General features: G+C 45.1%; 1 protein-coding gene across 1 annotated transcript in view; it reads right to left on the reverse strand.

Annotated features, from left to right (window-relative positions):
• The window catches only part of LOC148033721 (serine/threonine protein phosphatase 2A 55 kDa regulatory subunit B beta isoform-like), a 72,963-nt gene that overhangs the window by 31,781 nt on the left and 19,878 nt on the right, over window positions 1-21,304 (reverse strand). The window contains exon 10 of the mRNA XM_087680956.1: window positions 18,743-18,861. Within this exon, the coding sequence (XP_087537082.1) occupies window positions 18,743-18,861 (119 nt within the window). The remainder of the gene's footprint in view (window positions 1-18,742; window positions 18,862-21,304) is intronic.

Consider the following 21,304-nt stretch of genomic DNA (forward strand, 5'->3'; position numbering starts at 1 on the left):
GGGTCTCCGTTAACATCCCAAAAAAAAAAATGTATTTGTATTTATTGACACTTATTGCACATGGTAGGAGAAATGCTCCAAATCCCTTGTAATATGGCATATTGTGGGAATTCTTCATCCACTCCCACTCATTCTCCACCACACTCCCATTCACATTGGTCTCACTCCTCTCCACCCTCATTTCCTTTTTCCTTTTTTCAAGAAAAGAAAATTCCATTAATAACACCTCAGAGAAAAACCTAAGACAAAATACAATGTACAAGGGACTATATAAAGAGTAGCTAAGTACATCACAAGTACAATGGTTGTGTAAACAACCAATACGATGGGCAATAATGCCAAACCATCTAAGGGGCACTATGAAAAAAGGTCCCTAAGTCCCTGGTCTACATAGAGGCATCTTTTCTCTTCCTCATCCTCTTATAGCTGCCTTGCATCCTCTCCCATCTCCCACAAAGAGTGTGGATGATTTCTATTCAAATCCTCTAGGGTAGTCAGGTATGAACCGTCTCGTCCATCCAGTCCATAGACTTAGTACACTACTAAATGTACACAAAAAAAATGTTAGATAAAATCCAGTGTTTCATACGATCATCAAAAAATATATAGGAAAATAAGGGATATTGCTTGTTTTAACATGAAAGTATTAGTTTTAACTTTTAAAAACCATAAATGTTTATGAGAGTCAAGATTCAAGTTTCAACAATGATTCATAAACATGACAAGTGGTTGAGAGAAAATATAAACTTCAATTTCATTTATAAGATTGAAAACATGTACAAAGGGTCAAAAACAAGTATTTGGATCCAGTTATAATGATGTCAAGTCACAAGTACCATACACAAGTACAAATAAGTAGGGGATACAAATTCAAAATGAATCTAAAGGCTTACCAGTCTGATGAGTCCTCAAACTTGTCACTCAAATGAGACTCATCACTAGATGAGTCTAATGGGCCTAGAACAAAATCCCCATCACTAAGGAGGTTGTCATGCTCATCATACTCTTGCTCTCACACAATGTCATTCTTTGAAACATGAGCAAACAGAGCAGAAAACTTTCAAAACCACACCTCACATAGGTTCTCACTGCCACTTCTGTGGTACTACCAACTACAATACTTCAAGAAGTGGCTCATTGTCCCCTACAAGTACGTGATACTCAACAGTCAATCTCCTCCATCTCCACATAGAGCTCTCTAAAGATAGTGTCTGCTCCTCGTCTCTCTCTCTATTCACGCTTCTCAATGTGGCCCCTATTAACTTAAACTCGTCTACATTCACCTAAAATTTTAAGTTGGTATATATGAGATGACCTTAAAAACTTTATTCTTGAATTTAGAACAAGTGCGGACTTAAGTTCTAAATTACCTATCATGTCATCACCATCTCATGCATATCTCTAAGAATGTGCAAATTAGAACGACAATAGATAAGTAACTGCAACTGCCTCATGCTAAGTTTGTTTTTTATCTTGATGTATGTGAGAGAATAGGCTTACCAATTTCTCTCACATGCACCAGATTAGCAATCCTATTCAAGTTAATAAAATCTTTAATTACTTCAGCTTGTTAAAAGTGAAAATTAATAAGAAATTTAGAAAACGTTACTGCAAACATAAAATTTCAATTTCAATAGCATAAGCAAGCACTCTTGAAGCCACCTTTTGTACACACAATTGATACCCAAAAGACACCCACCAAAATAGTAGCTTAGCCAAAGAAACCCATTTCCGACATAGCTCTTGGTCCATGAGATTCTTTCAAACCCTACCATGCAATTTTGACTATTCTAGCAGCTTTTCACAAGAAAATTCATATATGCATAGTCAGTTTAGAGGTTTCTGTTGTGCTAAGAAATGCACTTAGCCACTTAAACAGCCCCAAAACATGCTTATTTTAGGCTTATTTTAGCCAAAACCCTAAAACGGGGAGCGGATCGAGAAAGTTAAGTGGGAGAGAATCTAGAACCCTAATTTTCTATAAATTGGCAGCCAGCCCTCCACTCTTTCACAATCTCGTTTTTGCAGGTTTCAGGTGTTACCAGCTTGCTACCCACACCCCGATCACGGAGGACATCTCAGCCCTTGCTGTCCATCATTGTTCCCTACAGTCTGGCACCTGTTTCCAACCCTCCACACACTGATTGCTCCTGTTTTTGCCTGGCGACTGACTGCTGTTCATCTGCACTGCTGTCGTACAGCCTGCCACGGCAGCAAACTGATGCGTTTCCAAGCTCCAGCTGCCGCCTTGACAGTTTTCTCTCTCCTGTTTGCAATAGCTGCAGTCTTTCTCTCTCCTGCAGGCTGTCCTACCTGCGTTTTCAGTCTTTCTCTCTCCTGCAGGCTATGTTTTTAGTTTTTCTCTCTTCTACAGGCTGTCCTGCCTGCGTTTTTGGTCTTTCTCTCTCCTGCAGGCTCCGTTTTTAGTCTTTCTCTCTCCTCACTGCTATCTGCATCAGCTCCAGCTTCTCACTGCTGCGTTTGCTGGTGTTCGAAATCCGGAGGCTGCCTTGCTGCGATTCGGGATCTGTTCGGAGTACGACACACTCTCCAACTCATTACCCCTGCCCTAATCCTAGAGATACAGGAGTTCGAGGTTCAGTATTCATTCACTGCATAGTGTGTTTGCTGCATGAGCATCGTATTATTAGTAGTCATATCATTTCAATTATTCACTATGTTCATTGTCTCTGAGTTACTCTAACCCTAACCCTAACTGTGTTCTTTTATCATTCTGTGCTTTGTCGTACGGTTTCTGTTTATGTTTCTGTTTTAGGGTAGTTTTCTTTACATGGTATTAGAGCCTGGTACTCTCTAAGAAACCTAGGCCTTTGATCTGAAAGCTCTTCGCAAGAAGCAAGAACAACAGTAGGTTCAAATGACTTCGAACACATCAACACCGATTCAGTCTCCAGATCAGCCTATGCCGAGAACTGAGCGAGAGTGGGCCAATCAGCTTACTCCACAAAGTTTCGACATGGTAGGAGAAACATCTGAGTACATGGAAGAAAAGATAGGCAAGCTGATCTCTGAGGAATATAAACTAATCATAGCCTATCGACAAAAGAAGATTGAGGAGCTCGACCGAAGGATTGCCCTTCAAGAAAAGTTTCTAAATGAAGGTATGCATGGATTTCACTCTTCAGATGTTGCGCGTAAGTCTGATGATGTTGCTAGGCCGTCGAGACCTCCATCAGGGATGGGCCCCCCTCTTGAAGTGCAGGATCCGGAGTATGTTCCATTTTTTCAGACTCTTCCATCCTCTCCGGTGGAAGGTACTTTTGTTTCGTCTTTTGTGCCTTCTTCTTTTACCTCTTCTGTTTTGTAATATACTAGTAGCGATCATGTGGAAGAAAGAGTCCAGTCTGTTGACTACGGAAAAGGTCCTCTAGAGAACCAATTCTTGTATGTTAACACACGTCGCAAGGATTATAAGAAAAAGCCAGGTAACTTCACATAATCAGATTGAATTTGGTGTTCCTTTCACTTCATTACATGGTGTATCATCATCTTCACAGTTTCATTTTCAGTCTTTAAATGATAAAAATGAACAAAAAGAATCTGCACCTCATACACCTCACTTTCAAAACCCACCCATCCCACCACATTCTTCCGCTGCTTCACCACTTCCATTTGCACCATTTACATTTCCATTTCAAACACCTCATGTCGCACCGCACATCACACCGGGGGGTTATGGAAACATAGGCACATCCTTTAAAACCTCATCCTTCCCTCAGCCGAGTGGTGTTCCACCTACCTCATACCCACTTTCGGAATCTTTGCAGCCTGGGTATCCCACTCAGTCTCTCCCAAGTGTAGATCAATTGCCTCCACATTTTGCCTCCATGGCATTGCCTAGTGGACCTTCTGGTCATAATGTTGTGTCCCAGCCTTATTTTGGACAAGGCTCTTGTGTCCCAGTGCCTCCACCTACACCGGCACCTTATGAAAACATTCATGTTCCAGTGCCTCTGCATCAATCGGCACTCATTGGACACTCACAGCCTACTTCTGCCTACCCACCTCTTCCCCCTCCTTACTCTTATCAGACACTCTCACCTCCATCTTTTCCACCATCATCATACTCCATCCACCTGACACCTCATGGTTCTAGCTCATCTTCTGCCAAGAATGCATTTAATGACAAGACTTGTTTTAACGGGTCAAACTTTACTACTTGGTCGAATTTGACGAGACGTGTCCTTGATTCACAGAACCTATGGGATCTAGTGCAGGGGTTGGAACCCCAACCTATCCCGTGTTTGTTCCATACGAGGTCGTCTACTCATGGAAGGCTAGAAATGCCTCCGCTATTGTCGAGCTCATGCAGGACTTATTGCCAGAGTTTCATTCTCAACTTCAGCATTTTGACTTGGCGTCAGAGCGATGGGCACACTTGACTGACCGCTATGCGGCTCGAGATAGGACTCGTCGTATTAATCTTGACCATGAGCTTCAGCTTTTCAAAATCACTGACCGGGATGACTTGAAAGTCAAGTTGGCTGAGTATCGACGTCTCCTCGCTGAATTCTCCACTACGGGGACTCCCAAGTCCTTAACGATCAGGTCACATTGTTCCTAAATAAACTCCCCAAGAAATACTTTAATTTTGTGGAAGGAATAGTTTCAAAGCCTACCATGCCTACATTCTATGAATTTAAGTGTCAGTTGTTACGTTACGCACGGTTGTTCGATCAGTTTCATATGAATTTCTCTTCAGAGCGGGCTCTTCTTGCTCATTCTTAGAAAGGGCAACAAGGGAAGGGCAAACGAAACCAAACCTCCACTCACAATCAAAATCAAACTCAAAAGCTAAATCTATCTGGGGATTCTCAAGGAAACTCCCAGCCACAACTCAAACTTGGGAGGCAGAATGTACCTAAAAAGAATAGGTATTGTCAACATTGTCAAAAGGCTGGCCATTTTGACAATGAGTGTCAATCAAAGGCACGAGACACATCGCTAAAACCTAAGTCTCAGACCCCCGCCCCTCAGTCGGGCAACCCCCAGCGGGGACGGCAAGGTGATGGCAAGGGGCAGTTTAAAGGTCAGATTCACACTGCCACCGCACAGTCACCTCAGTCGACAACGTTCTCAACTCCAAAGGGCTTGTCTGACTGGTCTACAAAAGCCGATATCGTCTCCATAGAGACATCAAATGCGAGTCGTCCACATCTGTGAGTTGCCTCCCGACGAGGTTACTGCAGAGGCCCACTCGTCACAACCAAGCACTTCATCTCCAATTTGGATTGTGGACAGTGGAGCTACACGTCACATGACTCCTATAAAGGACATGTTCCGTACCCGAGCCCCTGCAGCCGGGCGGGTCCATGTAGGAAACAACTCCTCAGTCAAGATTCAGGCTTCAAGTTGCGTCAGTTTTGCCACTGACAAGGCTCCCGATCTAGCTTCGCTGGACAATGTATATCATGTCCCTCAACTTGGGGTGAACTTGTTATCTGTTCAGTAGCTTTGCCGGTTGGGGCGAGCAGTTTTCTTTACAGCGACCATAGTCGAGGTCCTTGACTCTCTGACTAGTTTAGTGATTGCTCGCGGTGAGGCATAGCCTAATTGCCTATACCACATGACACACTTTCTAACCAAGCCGACCGCCAAAGGCTCCGTGTTCCATAGCTTCCAGGCCTTAGCCACATCTCAAGAGCCTACGCAAAATGAGTGTCTTTGGCATTTTCGCTTAGGGCATCTTGGTCATGACTCACTTTATGAGTTGTCATGCCGTGAGCTGGTTAAGGGACTTCCACATCTGAAGCTAGCTCGAGATGTCTGTAAAGCCCGTCAGCTCGAGAAGCAGCACCGTACCCCATTTCGTCAACAGTCTACACATAGAGCTAAGGATCCTCTTAGACCGATTCACATTGATCTTTGTGGGCCGACACCCACTACTGCTTTGAACGGCGCACTGTACTTTTTGATAGTGGATAATCATTCTCGATACATGTGGGTGTACTTCCTCAAGCATAAGTCAGATGTTTTCAGATATTTTTCTGCTTGGGTGCTGCTAGTTCATAACTAGACTGGTCGTCGTGTTGGGTGCATGAGGAGTGATAGCGGTGGTGAGTTTATCTCCCACGAGTTTTCCGAGTTTCTACAGAAGCATGGCATTTCTCACCAACTCACCTCTACCAACTCCCCCTCTCAGAATGGAGTCATAGAGCATAGGAACCGCATAGTCATGGAAATGGTACGCTCTATGCTGTTCCCAACAGAGCTTCCTGAGCGCCTTTGAGTCGAGGCTCTTAACACTTCGATGTACATCCTCAACCGGTGCCTAACTGCAGCTCTTCCTCAAAAGACCCCGTATGAGGCATTTTTTTGCTCCCGGCCTGTTATTTCCCATTTCAAAGTCTTCGGGTGTCGCACGTACACACACACGCCTGATGACAAGATAGGAAAGCTTACTCCCCAAGCTGATCTCCTTATTTTTGTGGGATATTCCTCTGAAGCGAAAGCCTATCGTTTGTTCGATCCTCGAATAAACAAGGTGATCATTAGGCGAGATGTCGTCTTTAACGAGAGGGATATTGTGCAGTCTTCGGCATCAGATTCCGATCCACTTCCTTCTTCCACATCATCAGAGATCGTGCCTACTGAGCCTAGTCTACTTCCCACTCCTGACATTCCCCAGTTTCTTCACCTCCCAGGCCCCCTTTGCGAGAGTCGTTATCTCGCTGGTACCAGCAGACCTTGCGCGATTCGGGGATCCTACCACCGGATTCCAGTCCGGAGGAACCTAGAAGATCTGCCCGGCTTGCTCCTCAGGCATCATTTGCATCACTGTTTACAGCTGATTACATAGCGCATTCTGAGCCGAATACCTAGCAGGAGGCTCTTTAGCACCCTCAATGGCAAGAGGCCATGGAAAGGAAGCTGGAGAGTATTGACCAAAATGAGACTTGAACATTGGTGGATCATCTAAGCCACGAGAAAGTCATCGGGACAAAGTGGATTTTTTGGACAAAGCTAAAAGCTGATGGGACTTTAGACAAGTACAAGGCTCGCCTTGTAGTGCAAGGGTTTCGACAGAAGCACGGCATTGCAATACATGAAATGGATATCAAGAGTGCCTTCCTGAATGGATACTTGGAGAAGAAAGTCTATGTGGAGCAGCCACTGGGCTTTCCCTCAATGAATCCTAGGGATACAGTATTCCACTTGCAGAAAACTCTTTATGGGCTGAAGCAAGCGCTGCGGTCTTGGTTCCATAGAATGGATGAGTTCTTACAGACTCGTGGATACCATTCTACCCCTTATAACACGAACTTATATGTTCAATCCACTCCAGAGGGAGTTAGCTATATCCTGCTATATGTTTATGACTTACTCATCAAAGGTTCAGAATCTGCTGCCATAGCGAAAATTAAGGCTAAGCTTAAAGCTACATTTGAAATGGCAGACCTTGGTTTATTGTCTTATTTTTTGGGAATGGAGGTAGTTCGTTCTAGAGGATGTATTTTTGTGTCACAGCAAAAGTACACACTTCAGCTTGTGGAACAGTACACTTTGGATCAAACACGGCCAGTGGCCACGCCTATTGATCCTATTGTCCACTTGTCGAAGGATACCCTAGGACAGCCCTTCGATGCATACACCTATCATTCTGTTGTAGAAAAACTTCTTTAATTAATTCACACTAGGCCAGATTTAGCTTACTCAGTTAGCATACTCAGTCGGTATTTCACAGCACTTGGGATGTCACATTGGCTACATGTCTTCATGTGTTGCGTTATTTGCGGTGTACTTTTTCTTATGGCCTGACATACGGTTCTGGTTTATGTTTGTAGGGGTACACTGATTCTGATTTGGCAAGAGATCCTGACACCCGGTGTTCCCATTGCGGCTACCTCTTTACCTTGGGTACGGCTCCCATTTCTTGGTCCAACCGTAAGCAAGAGACGGTGGCGGCTTCCACGGCCAAGGCTGAGTACCGGGCTCTCTTCGATGGCACCATCGAGGCCATCTATCTGAGGAGTTTACTAGCGGCGCTTCATTTTCCATGTGACTCTCCCACAATTGTCTACTGCGACAACCAGAGTGCCATTGCCCTTGCAAGCAAACCGATCATCACACCACGGACATGGCATGTGGGAGTCCACTTCCACTTTTCCAGAGAGCAGGTTGAGCTAGGCACCATTCGCCTAGAGTTTATGCCTTCATCAGATAATTTTGCAAATATCTTGACCAAAGCGGTCAACCGGCCGATTCTTCAATACCTGCTACCCAAGATCGGCTTGGGTACACCCTCCCCTAATTCTTCAGCTTGATCGGGAGAGGGTGCTTCCCTCTTGCTTTCCCTTCCAGTTTGAAAGGGGACGGCTCCTACTCTTGATCGTGACAGTGATGATGCTTACAATTTTTTAGACATTACATTCACTTATTCTTTTGTATTGTATTACGGGCATTTGTAACTTCATCCGCACTATCAGGATGACCTGATCGTAAAAGGGCACTTGAACTAGTGAATACTTCCCCTGCGAGGGCACCATCCCAGTGACACCGTTGCATAGCATATTGCATGAGCATGGCATCTTGCATCTCCCTTTGCATTACCCTATGCATTGGCATTTTGTTCATGTCAACATGCATCTGTGTGCATTTATCCCTTTTCGGTCTTTTGGAGTGGTTGACTCTAGAATCCACCATATTCGTAGCATAACACATGGCAATTCTCCTAAAGGCAGTTTCCCTACCCTTGCTTGCTATGATTGTCTTGCTAAGCCCACCGTTTTTTTGTGCCTCTCACACATTCAACACATGATTGACATATACACTCACTTTTATCATCCTTAGGCACTTATCCTCATCAATGCGAGGGATTGACTTGCTAGTTTTGTGAATAACTTGGGTTTAAAACTCTCTTTATCTTTTCCTATCTGTCACTTAATCGGCCGCTGCCCCTATATTACTTATGTATTTTCAAAACACTTTTCAAAAAAAAAACAAAAAACAAAAAAATAACAAAACAAAACAAACAAGTTCATCGTTGACTCCATCCGTCTTTGTAGGCCTTGGTAGGCCCTTGGGCAACCGACGAGCACCCTTGGTCCGATGCCCTGACCTCTCTAGGGTGATCACTTGGGCTCCCTTGGTAAGATATCCATCGCCTCTATAGTCTTGGTAGGCCACTGGGCAATCGACGTGCACCTTTTGTCCGATGCCCTGGCTGCTTTGGAATGGAATGCCTTGGGGTAAATCAAAATTTAGGTTGGCCTACCTTTCTCGCCCTATTTTAGACCTGAGAGAGGGTGCTATGCTAAGAAATGCACTTACCACTTAAACAGCCCCAAAACATGCTTATTATAGACTTATTTTAGCCAAAACCCTAAAACGGGGAGCGGAACGAGAAAGTTAAGTGGGAGAGGATCTAGAACCCTAACTTTCTATAAATTGACAACCAGCTCTCCACTCTTTCACAATCTCGTTTTTGCAGGTTTCAAGTGCTACCAGCTTGCTGCCCACACCCCGAACACGGAGGACTTCTCAGCCCTTGCTGTCCATCATTGTTCCCTACAGTCTAGCGCCTGTTTCCAGCCCTCCACACGCTAATTGCTGCTGTTTTTGCCTGGCGACTCACTGTTGTTCATCTGCACTGCTGTCGTGCAGCTTGCCACGCCACCAAACTGCTGCGTTTCCAAGCTCCAGCTACCGCACTGACAGTTTTCTCTCTCCTGTCTGTAGTCGCTGCAGTCTTTCTCTCTCCTGCAAGCTATCCTGCCTACGTTTTCAATCCTTCTCTCCTACAAGCTCTGTTTTTAGTCTTTCTCTCTGCTACAGGCTGTCCTGCCTGCGTTTTTAGTCTTTCTCTTGTCAGAGTACAGCGGTGCGGAAGCGTAGGACTGAGAGAGAGAGAACGCAGAGAGAGAAGAGAGAGAAAGAGACAGTGGACGATGAAGATCTGCTGTATAAAGAATGCTGAATACAAAGATATGCAGATATATACACGGGCGCAGTGCGCTGGACTGCGTGTCTCCACCTCGACGATGCAACCTGCTGTTCACCTCGAAGTCTGCTGCAGTCTGCACTGTCTGCTGTCTGAAATCTGCGAACAGAGACGGAATCTGCGCGTGTCACCGGTCTGTAATCTGCGAGCAGAGAAGTGTACCAGACTGCTGAAAGTGCCAGCTATAAATAGCCGAGAAACGAGGCAAAAGAGGGCGCCAGAAATAGCCAGGCGGCTGCATTAAATGCAGCCGACTGGCTGCTGCAGGTCGGACTGCCACATGGCAGTCCGACTGCCAATCCGACTGCACCAGCCTGCTGCCCCTGATCAGGCTATGACCTGATCGCTAACACCCCCTCTCAGAACCTGGGCAGGGCAGAAGCCTGAGGGATCTGGAATGTCTCTGAAGTAGAGCCTGAGGAAGCGCCTTCGTAAACAAATCCGCAAGATTGTCTTCCGTCTTGCAATACTCCACAGTGATGGTCTCATCCAGAAGCTTTTCTCGGATGAAGTGGTACTGGATCTCAATGTGCTTTGTCCGGGCATGAAAAACAGGGTTCTTTGCCAAGGCAATGCAACTCCCCTCTGAGACTGATAAATCTCATGGGCCAAAAAGAAATGGAGTAGACCCAAGTCCGTCATCTCGAACGTCCGATGTAAAGCTGACTTCGTCTCTTGGACCTGTTGTGCATCATCACCTGTGACAATCAAATCATCAACATATAAGACAAACAGCACACAACCATCCTCGGAAGTGTGAACATACAGCTGCGGATCGGCCTTGGACCGCCGATAGCCCAACTGAGTCTGGAGGAACGAATCAATCTTCTCGTTCCATGCACGCGGAGCCTGCTTGAGGCCATACAAGGCCTTCTTCAACCTATAGACTTTCCCATCTGAAGAACCAAAGCCAGGAGGCTGCTCAACATAGATCTCCTCCTTCAAATCACCATTAAGGAAGGCCGACTTCACATCCAACTAATAAACAGGCCATCGCCTATGGCCAGCCAAAGCAAGAACAGCTCTAATGGTCGCCATACGAGCTGTGGGGGCAAAAGTATCATGACAGTCAATACCTAGGCGCTGTGCAAAACCTTTAGCAACAAGGCGAGCCTTGTGCTTATCCAAAGTACCATCGCTGAGGTATTTGGTCTTGAAGACCCACTTGACTCCAATCACCTTCTTCTTCGGGGGGCGGGGCACGAGTGACCAAGTGCCATTCCTCTCAATAGCCTCCAACTCAGCTTCCATAGCTTTCTTCCATGGTGCGGACTGTGAAGCCTCCTTCACGGAGGTGGGCTCTCGATCCTACATAACACGGGTCATCAAACAATAGTTGGAGCAAACAAGCTCCGTAGAATGTGCCTGGTGCCTCCGTGACCGCAGCGGACCATCCTGCGGTCCCCACTCCTCAGGAACCCCCTCGATCCCTGAATTACGGAATGTGTCACGGGCCCAGCGAGGAGGAGGCCGAACCTCCCCTCGTCTTTCTCCATCAGCAGAAGACTCTGGAATATCCACCGGCGGTAACTCCTCAGAGGTGTCCGGTGGAACACTAGACTCTGTATCAGAAATAGAATCATAATCAAAAGGCACAGGCTCTAGTGGAACTGTAGAAGGAGCCCAACTCTCCCCTGGATCTCCAAGAACGGGATGCTCCTCACCCGTTGAAGTAGCCGGAACCTCCACAAACCGCACATCACGGCTAGTGTACACATCCCGCTTGACGGGATCATACAGTCGGTAGCCCTGGGACTGGGAGCTGTAGCCAACAAATACCTATTTTCGGGAAGCGGCTTCAAATTTATCACGGTGAGCCATGGGAATGTGAACATAGGCATCACACCCAAAGACCCGAAAGTAAGAAACATCTGGCTTCGTCCCAAAATAAGCCTCAAATGGGGTCATTCCGTCCACGGCCGAAGTAGGGGATCGATTAAGGATGTGAACTGCGGTAGCCACAGCCTCGGCCCACAGAACCTGAGGGGTCTGTCGGTGCTCCATCATGGTGCGCGCCATCTCGATCACACTGCGGTTCTTCCGTTCAAGAATACCATTTTCTTGAGGAGTGTTGGTATTGGCAAACTCCTGGTGAATTCCTCTATCTGCACAAAAGCGAGCAAACTCATTAGAAACAAATTCACCTCCCTTGTCAGATCGCAAGGTCTTCAACTTCCGGCCCGATCGGTTCTCCTCAAAGAGAAGCCAATCCTTGAAGTGCGAGAAAGCTTCTAACTTTAGTGCGAAAAAAATAGACCCATGTCATCCTACTATAGTCATCCACGATCAGCATGAAGTACGAGCTCCCACACAGGGACTCATTCCTCATAGGGCCACATAGATCCGTAGATACGAGCTCCATCGGTGAAGTAGACCGCCGCGAAGCTGTGTGGGGAATGGCATCCCTATGCTGCTTCCCCCGAATGCAGGAGACACATGGCTGCTGGCTCACCACTATATCCGGCAACCCTCGAACAAGCTGTCCACGTGATGCCCTCCGAAGATAGTCATAGTTCAGGTGACCAAACCAAGCATGCCATAATTCTGACTGTGACTGAGAGGTAAGAAGAAGAGTAGAGAGGGCGGTGGAAGACTTCAATTTGTAAATGCCGTTCTCCTCATATCCGGATGAGAGAACCTTCCTCGATCAACGATCAAGGACTCGCACCGTCGTACTGTCAAACTCCACCAAAAGGCCAAGGGAGCAAATCTTATGAACTGAAAGGAGATGGTACCCTAATCCTGGTACATGCAAAACCTCTGAGGTATGGATACCACCTCGTCCATCCGGAATAAGCTGTATCTTACCCCGACCTGCAATAGAAACTGAAGAGCCGTCTCCAATGAGAATCTGCCCACGCGAGGGTCGCAGCTGGGCAACACCATCTGATGAAGGAGTCATGTGCCGTGAGACACCACTATCAACAATCCACTCTCAAGCCTGAGGAGCCATCATCGCAGCATCAGCACCATTCGGTGAAGCGTCCTCAATGACAGCTAGATGAAAAAATGCTGCTGATGAGGGTGCAGCCACCGCTCCAGAATCCTTGGTATCCTTCTTCTTGGTGTCCTTCGTGTCTTTGTCAGGGCAATCCTTCTTCCAATGGCCAGTCTTTCCACAAATATGGCATGTGGAATCTTTGTCCTTGTCCTTCTCCTTGTTCTTCTTGGACTTGTTATCCCCCTTCTTTTTCTTTTGGTCCTTCCCCTTCTTCTGAGAGGCTTGACCTGTCAACGCCTCCGACTTGGAAGCATTCTGTCCCTTTAACTGTTCCTCTTGGTCCAAGACCATAGGAACCAACTCTTCCCACCGAAGAGTAGAGTAGACTCTCGCCCCGAAGTAATAAGGGCAGAGTCAAATGTACCGAATCGTGGCGGCAGCTGGAACAATAGTGTGATCGCCATATCTTCGGAGGAAATCGGCTTCCCGGCATTCTGAACCTGCATCTGAAGCTGCCTTAGCTTGTTAATGTGCTCTCGCAGCAAAGAAGACTTATTTACGGACAAGGTCCGCATCTGTACCTCCAAAGAAACCCGTTTCATTAGGGTCATCCGATTGTACATCTGATCACGCTCCAGCCATATCTCCCGAGCCACCGTCAAGTGCTCGATGTGAGCGATCACGGCTGTAGTGCATGATAGAAAGAGAAAGGATCGAATCCTGGCATTCAGTTTGTCCCAATGAGACTGGGCCTTGGCCAACTCCGCACAAGCATCGGAAGAGAGTTTGGACTCATCTCTTACCGAGGGCCGGTCAATCTCCTCCTGTACCAACTCCCCCAAATCATAGGACTCAAGAATGGCCAACATCATGACGCGCCAAATGCGATAGTTGTCGCCGTCGAGCTTCTGATCTGTAGGAAGAGCCGGTAAGACAGGAACCTTCCGGTCCATAATCGCCTAGAACTCCAAGTCCATCTCTGTAGACATCTTCACCTGCAATGCCTTCACAAACGCAAAAGCAGCCCCCTCTAACTGGGAAAACTCAGCCTGCTAAGGCTCTTCCGCGTCCTGAACCTTCTTCACCCGCCGGAGGCGATGAAAAAGCAAAACCTGCACTTGTAGGCTGAAAACTCGAACTTCCTCCGCATCAAACAGCAAAAAACAGCAGCAAATCCACCACCTGTACTCCTTTCTTGTGCGCCCACACTCGTTTCAGCCTTGTTCCAAGGCGCAGCCCTCCTGTATGCCCTTAAACGCAAAAAACGCAAATTTGTGTCGCGATGGAAACTCCTCTTCAGGTTGATTCTGCACTCAGTCAGCCCTCAAACACTGCTCTGATACCATGTCAAAGTGCAGCGGTGCGGAAGCGTAGGACTGAGAGAGAGAGAACGCAGAGAGAGAAGAGAGAGAAAGAGACAGTGGACGATGAAGATCTGCTGTATAAAGAATGCTGAATACAAAGATATGCAGATATATACACGGGCGCAGTGCGCTGGACTGCGTGTCTCCACCTCGACGATGCAACCTGCTGTTCACCTCGAAGTCTGCTGCAGTCTGCACTGTCTGCTGTTTGAAATCTGCGAACGGAGACGGAATCCGCGCGTGTCACCGGTCTGTAATCTGCGAGCAGAGAAGTGTACCAGACTGCTGAAAGTGCCAGGTATAAATAGCCGAGAAACGGGGCAAAAGAGGGCGCTAGAAACGGGGCAAAAGAGGGCTGCTGCAGGTCGGACTGCCACGTGGCAGTCCAACTGTGCAATCCGACTGCCAGTCCGACTGCACCAGCCTGCTGCCCCTGATCAGGCTATGACCTGATCGCTAACATCTCTCTCCTGCAAGCTCCGTTTTTAGTCTTTCTCTCTCCTCACTGCTGTCTGCATCAGATCTAGCTTCTCACTGCTGTGTTTGCTGGTGTTCGACATCTGAAGGCTGCCTTGCTGCGATTCGGGATCCATTCGGAGTACGGCACACTCTCCAGCTCATTACCCTTGCCCTGATCCTAGAGATACAGGAGTTCCAGGTTCAGTATTCATTCACTGCATAGTATGTTTGCTGCATGAGCATCGTATTATTAGTAGTCATATCATTTCATTTATTCATTGTCTCTGAGTTACTCTAACCCTAACCTTAACTGTGTTCTTTTTATCAGTCTGTCTTTGTCGTACGGTTTCTGTTTATGTTTCTGTGTTAGGGTATTTTTCTTTATAGTTTCTCCTTCCATCATAGAGCTTTATCATAAACTAATTTCCACGCAATAAATAAATCATCAAATAACTAAAAGACTCCCAAAACAAAAAAGCTAGAATGCTATTGCACAGTATACGATACACGATAGGCTCTAAAGATTGACACTTCTATTGATTATTTTTAATTATTATTCAAAGCTTATACAAATCATGAGCTACTGTCACAAACCAACACTTTCTCAATACCAATGATTCCCGTATGCTTTGCTTTTGAATTAGTCGAGACTTGCCTCCAATGCAATGTCCTCAATTGCTTTTACCAACCTTTAACCAAATGCGTCACAAATATGTCCACTCATACTCTAATAAGTGTAATGTAAAGAATACATATTGTCCTCAATTCAACTGACTTTTAAAAGTAACATTTGATGTGCAAATCCAGTTCCACATTACTACACACTATAAACAATGTATAATATATGCAAATCTTAGTTCCAAATTGATTCGATCTACTTTACAAAGCCACAATCCTACTCATATATCAATCTCGGTGCTTTGCTCTACCCTTTGCACACCCATTTCACCATCAAACTGAGTAAATTCATACTTGCACTTCAAATCCACATGTTGCCACAAAGAATCAGCATTCAATTCATGCCCAAAAACAAAAGGCAATCACTTACATTCCTACAATATTCATTCCATTAGATACTATCTTGCATTTTTCTAGATTTTCTATGTATTTTTAGTGATAGAATTGCTACATTTAAGCCATTTCACGTGGTACAACTCATCCACAAGTGCACAATGAGTGTTCAAAAATACATATAAACACTTCAGCCTATCAAATCCAAAAAATGACATCAAATATTTGAGCCCAATCTTATGGAGCATTTCCTTTGGACAACTACCTTACATAGTCTCCATACAATTCCACACTGGTCCTCTTTTAAACTGAGGGATTTCTTGCAATAAAACCATGATAAAATCACACTCTTCGTGATAAAGTTGTCCAACAAATGCAAAAGGCTTGAGATCTCAAAGGAGAAGAGAATATCACAACCTATAGTGCTGTAATAACCTGTTTTGATAAGAATTAGGTAAAAAACAGCAACATGCCTTGCCATGAATGAAGTTACAAAGTTGCTCAATGGATTCCCCATACGGAGAGCAAAAGATTGGCTGCTGCCCCAACTCCATACATACTGTCAACTCATGTTCCACTACCGAATATTTGCAATTTCTATAGCAAAGAAGTTGTCTCCAAACTTATGCTTCTCGGAGAGCAGAAGATTGCCTGCCATCCCAACTCCATACATACTATCAACTCATGTTCCACTGCCAAATATTTGCAATTTCTATAGCAAAAAAATTGTCTCCAAACTTGTGCTTCTCAATTGAGATAGAAAAGAAGTTGTCTCCAAACTTATGCTTCTCGGAGAGCAGAAGATTGCCTGCTATCCCAACTCCATACATACTATCAACTCATGTTCCACTGCCAAATATTTGCAATTTCTATAGCAAAAAAGTTGTCTCCAAACTTGTGCTTCTCAATTGAGATAGAAAGACATCCCAAATAGCCAAGTTTAGCTTTCTAAATGAGTAACCAGCTACCCCTTAATCCAATCTCATTTCTTATTGAGGGTTAATTAACAACTTGCTCATTAATCAAAAGTGAGCTGCTCACTAGGTCAAATTTAAGCTCAAGGTGTGCTTTATAACTTCAGTGACATGTTTATCAGATAAAACTTTCCATTGATCATTAAATCTAAGGTGCAATTAATTAATGAAAGTTTCACATTGCACCTTGTTCTTTCTGCATTGTCATTCGCAAAGCTTATGCATTTGTCCACTACATGCCTATATGTCAAATCCTTCAATTCTAGTGCAATAGTCACCATGCCAAGACCCAAGAATACTAAAACTAAAATTCATATTAATTAAATCATTAAGTCAATTTCTCATTCTGGTGACAAACTACAACCCATACTACACATTCATACCAACCTTGCAAGTGGTTTACAAGTCTACTTAGTAATAGGGGATGGCCATCTTCTAGCTTCCCATCCCAGTCCCACCCCAGGCCCATACAGTCATAATCCCGTCCCCATATTAGAGCCCCCTCTCATGGTAACGAGGAATGGCAATTCCTACCCCTATCCCCATTCCCATCCCCGTCCCATGTTACTATGTTACAAGAAGTTGAGTGTATCTTGACCCTAAGTGAGGGCCATTCTAACACTTACAAGCTCTAGTCCAAGACCGGCTACCTTTCACATGAACTTCTAACTACTCTAGTTGGATGTGTAGTTGTGCTCATGCCCCAAGAGCATGAAATCTTGCATTGAGCAAATAAAGATTATGTCCTTTCATAACCTTCCATTTGCATTCAACACAGTCAAGGTGGTTTCATACGTTTAGTATGATACATTCAATACGTGAATATGTACAGCATGGAACATACACAAAAATTTTAAGAATAAAATGCGTCGTTTCGTACGTTCATTAAAAAAATACATATAAAATCAGCCTACACATATAAAATGTGCAACTTAACGATAGAACATGAAGGGACCTATGCATTGTGGAGAAGAATATGGAGAAAGGAGGAGAGGGAGAGGAAGAGGGATTTGGGAAAAGAAGAGGGTGTAATCTGTATGAATGAAACTTGAAAGTGAGAGAAGGGATAGAGAGGAAGAGGAAGAGGGAGAGGGAGAAGACAGGAAGAGATGGTGAGAAAGGGATAGGGAGAGGGAGAGGAAGAGGAAGAGGGACAAGGACAAGGAGAGGGACAGGGACAGGGATAGGAGGAAGAGAAGGTGAGGGAAAGGGAGAGGAAGAGGGTAAGGGAGAGGGAGAGCAAGGTGATTGAAGAAGACAGTGGCTTGAAAGTTGAGCTCAAGAGAGGGAGATTGATGAAGATGGAGGCTGATTTGTGTGGTGAGATGGGGGGAGGGGGCTGCCCTTTTATAAGGGCTGAGGTGAGGGAGAAGAGAAGAGGAAGGAGTATGAAAGAGGGAGGAGCGTGAAAGAAGAGAAGTTTGAATGTGTAAAAGGCCGAAAAAAAATTTCACAAAAATGCACCAATGGACATTTTAAATGGTCCTTTTTTTTTGGGTACAGTTCAAACGCACAGACACCGTATAGTACCGTATGAAATGTACAGACACACACAGAATGCAACCCTGGACACAGTCAAAGGCTGATCTCACAGGTGATTGGAAATGGTAGCCAGCTGTAGAAAGAGCTCTTTGAATTGCACGTAATATGAATGGCATCCTCTGACTAGATTCTATACAATTGCAGAAGTCTAGACATTTACATTCGAGGTGTTTTGGGCAGAACTTGACATGGATGGCATGCAGTGGGTATCTTCTGTCTATGTGAGCCTACAAAGGTTCAGTATCAACTGGAGGAGGCTCTTAGTGATCACTACCAAACATACTCAAAATAACTGTGTAGCTCGGTAGGGTTATGCTACTTTCCTTTCTCATTGGCAACATGCATATGCTTCCTGAAAGCAAGAACAAAATGCAAAGCACAAAAGAGAAGTAGGTATATTGCAGCAATGCTGTACTATAGGCCACACATATTGCAACCATACAGTGAGCTACAAACAGCCTCCAAGGAAGAAGCGAGGTTACAAACCTACCTGTCAAGTCTTCCATGTTTGCAGGCTTGATGTCGACAATGTTAAAACTCTGATCACTGACTTCCATATTCCATAAATTGATCCTCAAATCATCAGCAGAAATGTATGTCTCACAATCACTGCCAGCGAAAGGGGACACGTCCACCAGTCATTTCAAATTTATTAAGTCCTTACAAATGACCAAAAAAAGCAGATAGTTTAATCATACTGTTGTTAGGAAAAAGCAACATATTCATCTTCTACATACTTCTGAACCTCAAAGCAATCACATCAAATAGGCTCTGTATATGCTACAACCATTACAGTAACTGTCAAATTAGCAATGTTCCATGGGCTAACAACCTTGCCGTTTCTAGCATAACTGGCCACATTTTTCATTAAGCATCACTGTCGTCCAGAAGTGTAGCAAATACTTACTGAGATCTCAACCCACAAACAAGGAGCAGAAAAGATGAACAATACAAACAACTACAAATGCATCATCTACCCACGGGGCGTATGGCATTATAAGACCCCTCATGTGAAAAGAAAAGAAAAGATGTGTCACATGTGACATGTGAGAGGACACGAACGGCATTAAGAGAACAAAAGCTCTAACACACCACATCATGCAAATACGGTATTTTTTTAATAATGTTAGCGCTTAGCATTGTGCATTCATAAGTGTACTAAGCCTTTCATTGGCTTATATTTGGGTGTATGTGGCCACTTTACGGGCAACTTACTAGCATTCCACTGGGCTGACCTTGGCCTTGGAGGGTAGTGTCCCATTTCTCACACTATATAGGGTAAAGAAGCCAATAGAGTAACATCCAAAAATTACATTATATTTCCTTAATACTCAACCTATATACATCCCATTACACTCAAGTAAGAATATTTGGGACTTTTTGATATTATGATCAATTAGACCTAGTTATAAACAAAGGACCCATCAAAGAGTGACAATGAGGGTCTAATTTTTTGGTTTTACAAAATCCAAGTATTACAAAATGCATGGCTCAATTGTTTGACTTTCTAAACACACAGAACTTTGTGTCATAGCTTAACGTGGCTAAACATGATGCATCTTTTGTACAAATTTGTCAATAAAATCAAGTGGGTGTGTTTTAGTTTTGGGAGGCATCACTTTATTGGCCCCTTTACCTTTACATGTGTGCCTCTCCTCCACATTTACTCGTTCATTCATCACATCATTCGAGGGAGAAAGAAAGAAAGAAAGTTATAGATACGTCTACAAAAGGCCAAATCAGCCTATGAGACCAAAATGTTACATCTAAAAAGCCAAAGAATTTTCCCATGTCCCAAAATAGTTGTCATCTAGCAATGGCTAACTAAATGGAAAATAAACAATAAACATTACATAGCTGATGAGTACAAAATGATGTCTAAGCTAGATACAATGTGGAATTGCTCAAGAGGCACTCTCATCCCAGGATCTCTCATGGGTCAATCTAGCATAGAGAAGCTGAAGCGGCGAGGTACAATACCCTGATGGCGGTCTAGTATCCTTTGTATCTTTAGATGGTGCCTCATGTGGCTGGCTGGGCATGGGCGATGGTCTACATCTCTCAATGGCTATGTCTAGGGCGGTTCCCCTTGGTGGAGAGAGATACAAAGAACGAAAGGAAGATTATATTAACGTCTCCATAGAGGCCAACATGACCTGGGAGACCCCACAAATACAATGACATGATTCCAAATCCTGATACATACAACAACTAGGGGGAGGCAAAGAAAGAGAAAAATTTTCCTTGAGTAAAAGCTAAAGCAAAAAGCATGCTATACTACTCGGGATCTACAACCATGATACCCAAGAATTGGGTTTTTCTTTCGTTCTTCTCTTTTCTTTTCGCACCTAGGAGCGTGGGGGGGGGGGGGGGGGGGCCGCCGGGGGTTGGGTTTTAAGGGCTTTGTAGCTATACCATGCCATTGCTACCGATTACACCTATATAGGGAGTAGTAGTGACTCAAAGCCGTGCCTTGTTTTCACTCTCCATGTGATTCCCTATGCCCAGTGGTGAACCCTCTTATGTGCGGCGTCACGAGGGTGTAGTCCTGGGATGTGTCTATGTTGTCCCGCTTTTGGATTGAATAATACAAGAGTATACCTTGAGCTCATATCGTGTTACCTTTCTGTGCCGTGTTGAGTGCGTAACGAGTGCAGGTTTATCACACTTGGTATCAGAGCAACTCTTGCTCGGAGTGAAGGAGTACTCACGGAAGCAGGAGAAAGGATCCAGTGCCCTAAAGAGATCGAAGTCGTAACGACCCACAGCGCAACGCCCCGCGTCGCGTCGCCCCACGTCGCGACACCTCCCCGACGCGTCGCCCCGGCGTGACGCCCCAACCGCGACATCCCACCATCTGAAGACGTGACGCGGCTTCCCCGCGGCACAACCCACACCACCACCGGCGAAACGCGGCTTCCCCGCGTCGACACCACCACCAACCACATGGAGGACGAAAGGAAGAACGTCACCCTCCCAACACTAGAGGAGAGAAAGAAGAGTAGGGGACAAGAATGGAGAGTGGCCCAGGAGGAGAAAGTGGCCGAGCTAG

Source organism: Lygodium microphyllum, chromosome 7 (genome assembly GCF_053477565.2).
Source record: "Lygodium microphyllum isolate KBCC chromosome 7, Lygodium_microphyllum_v1.1.10, whole genome shotgun sequence".
NCBI classification, from domain to species: Eukaryota; Viridiplantae; Streptophyta; class Polypodiopsida; order Schizaeales; family Lygodiaceae; genus Lygodium; species Lygodium microphyllum.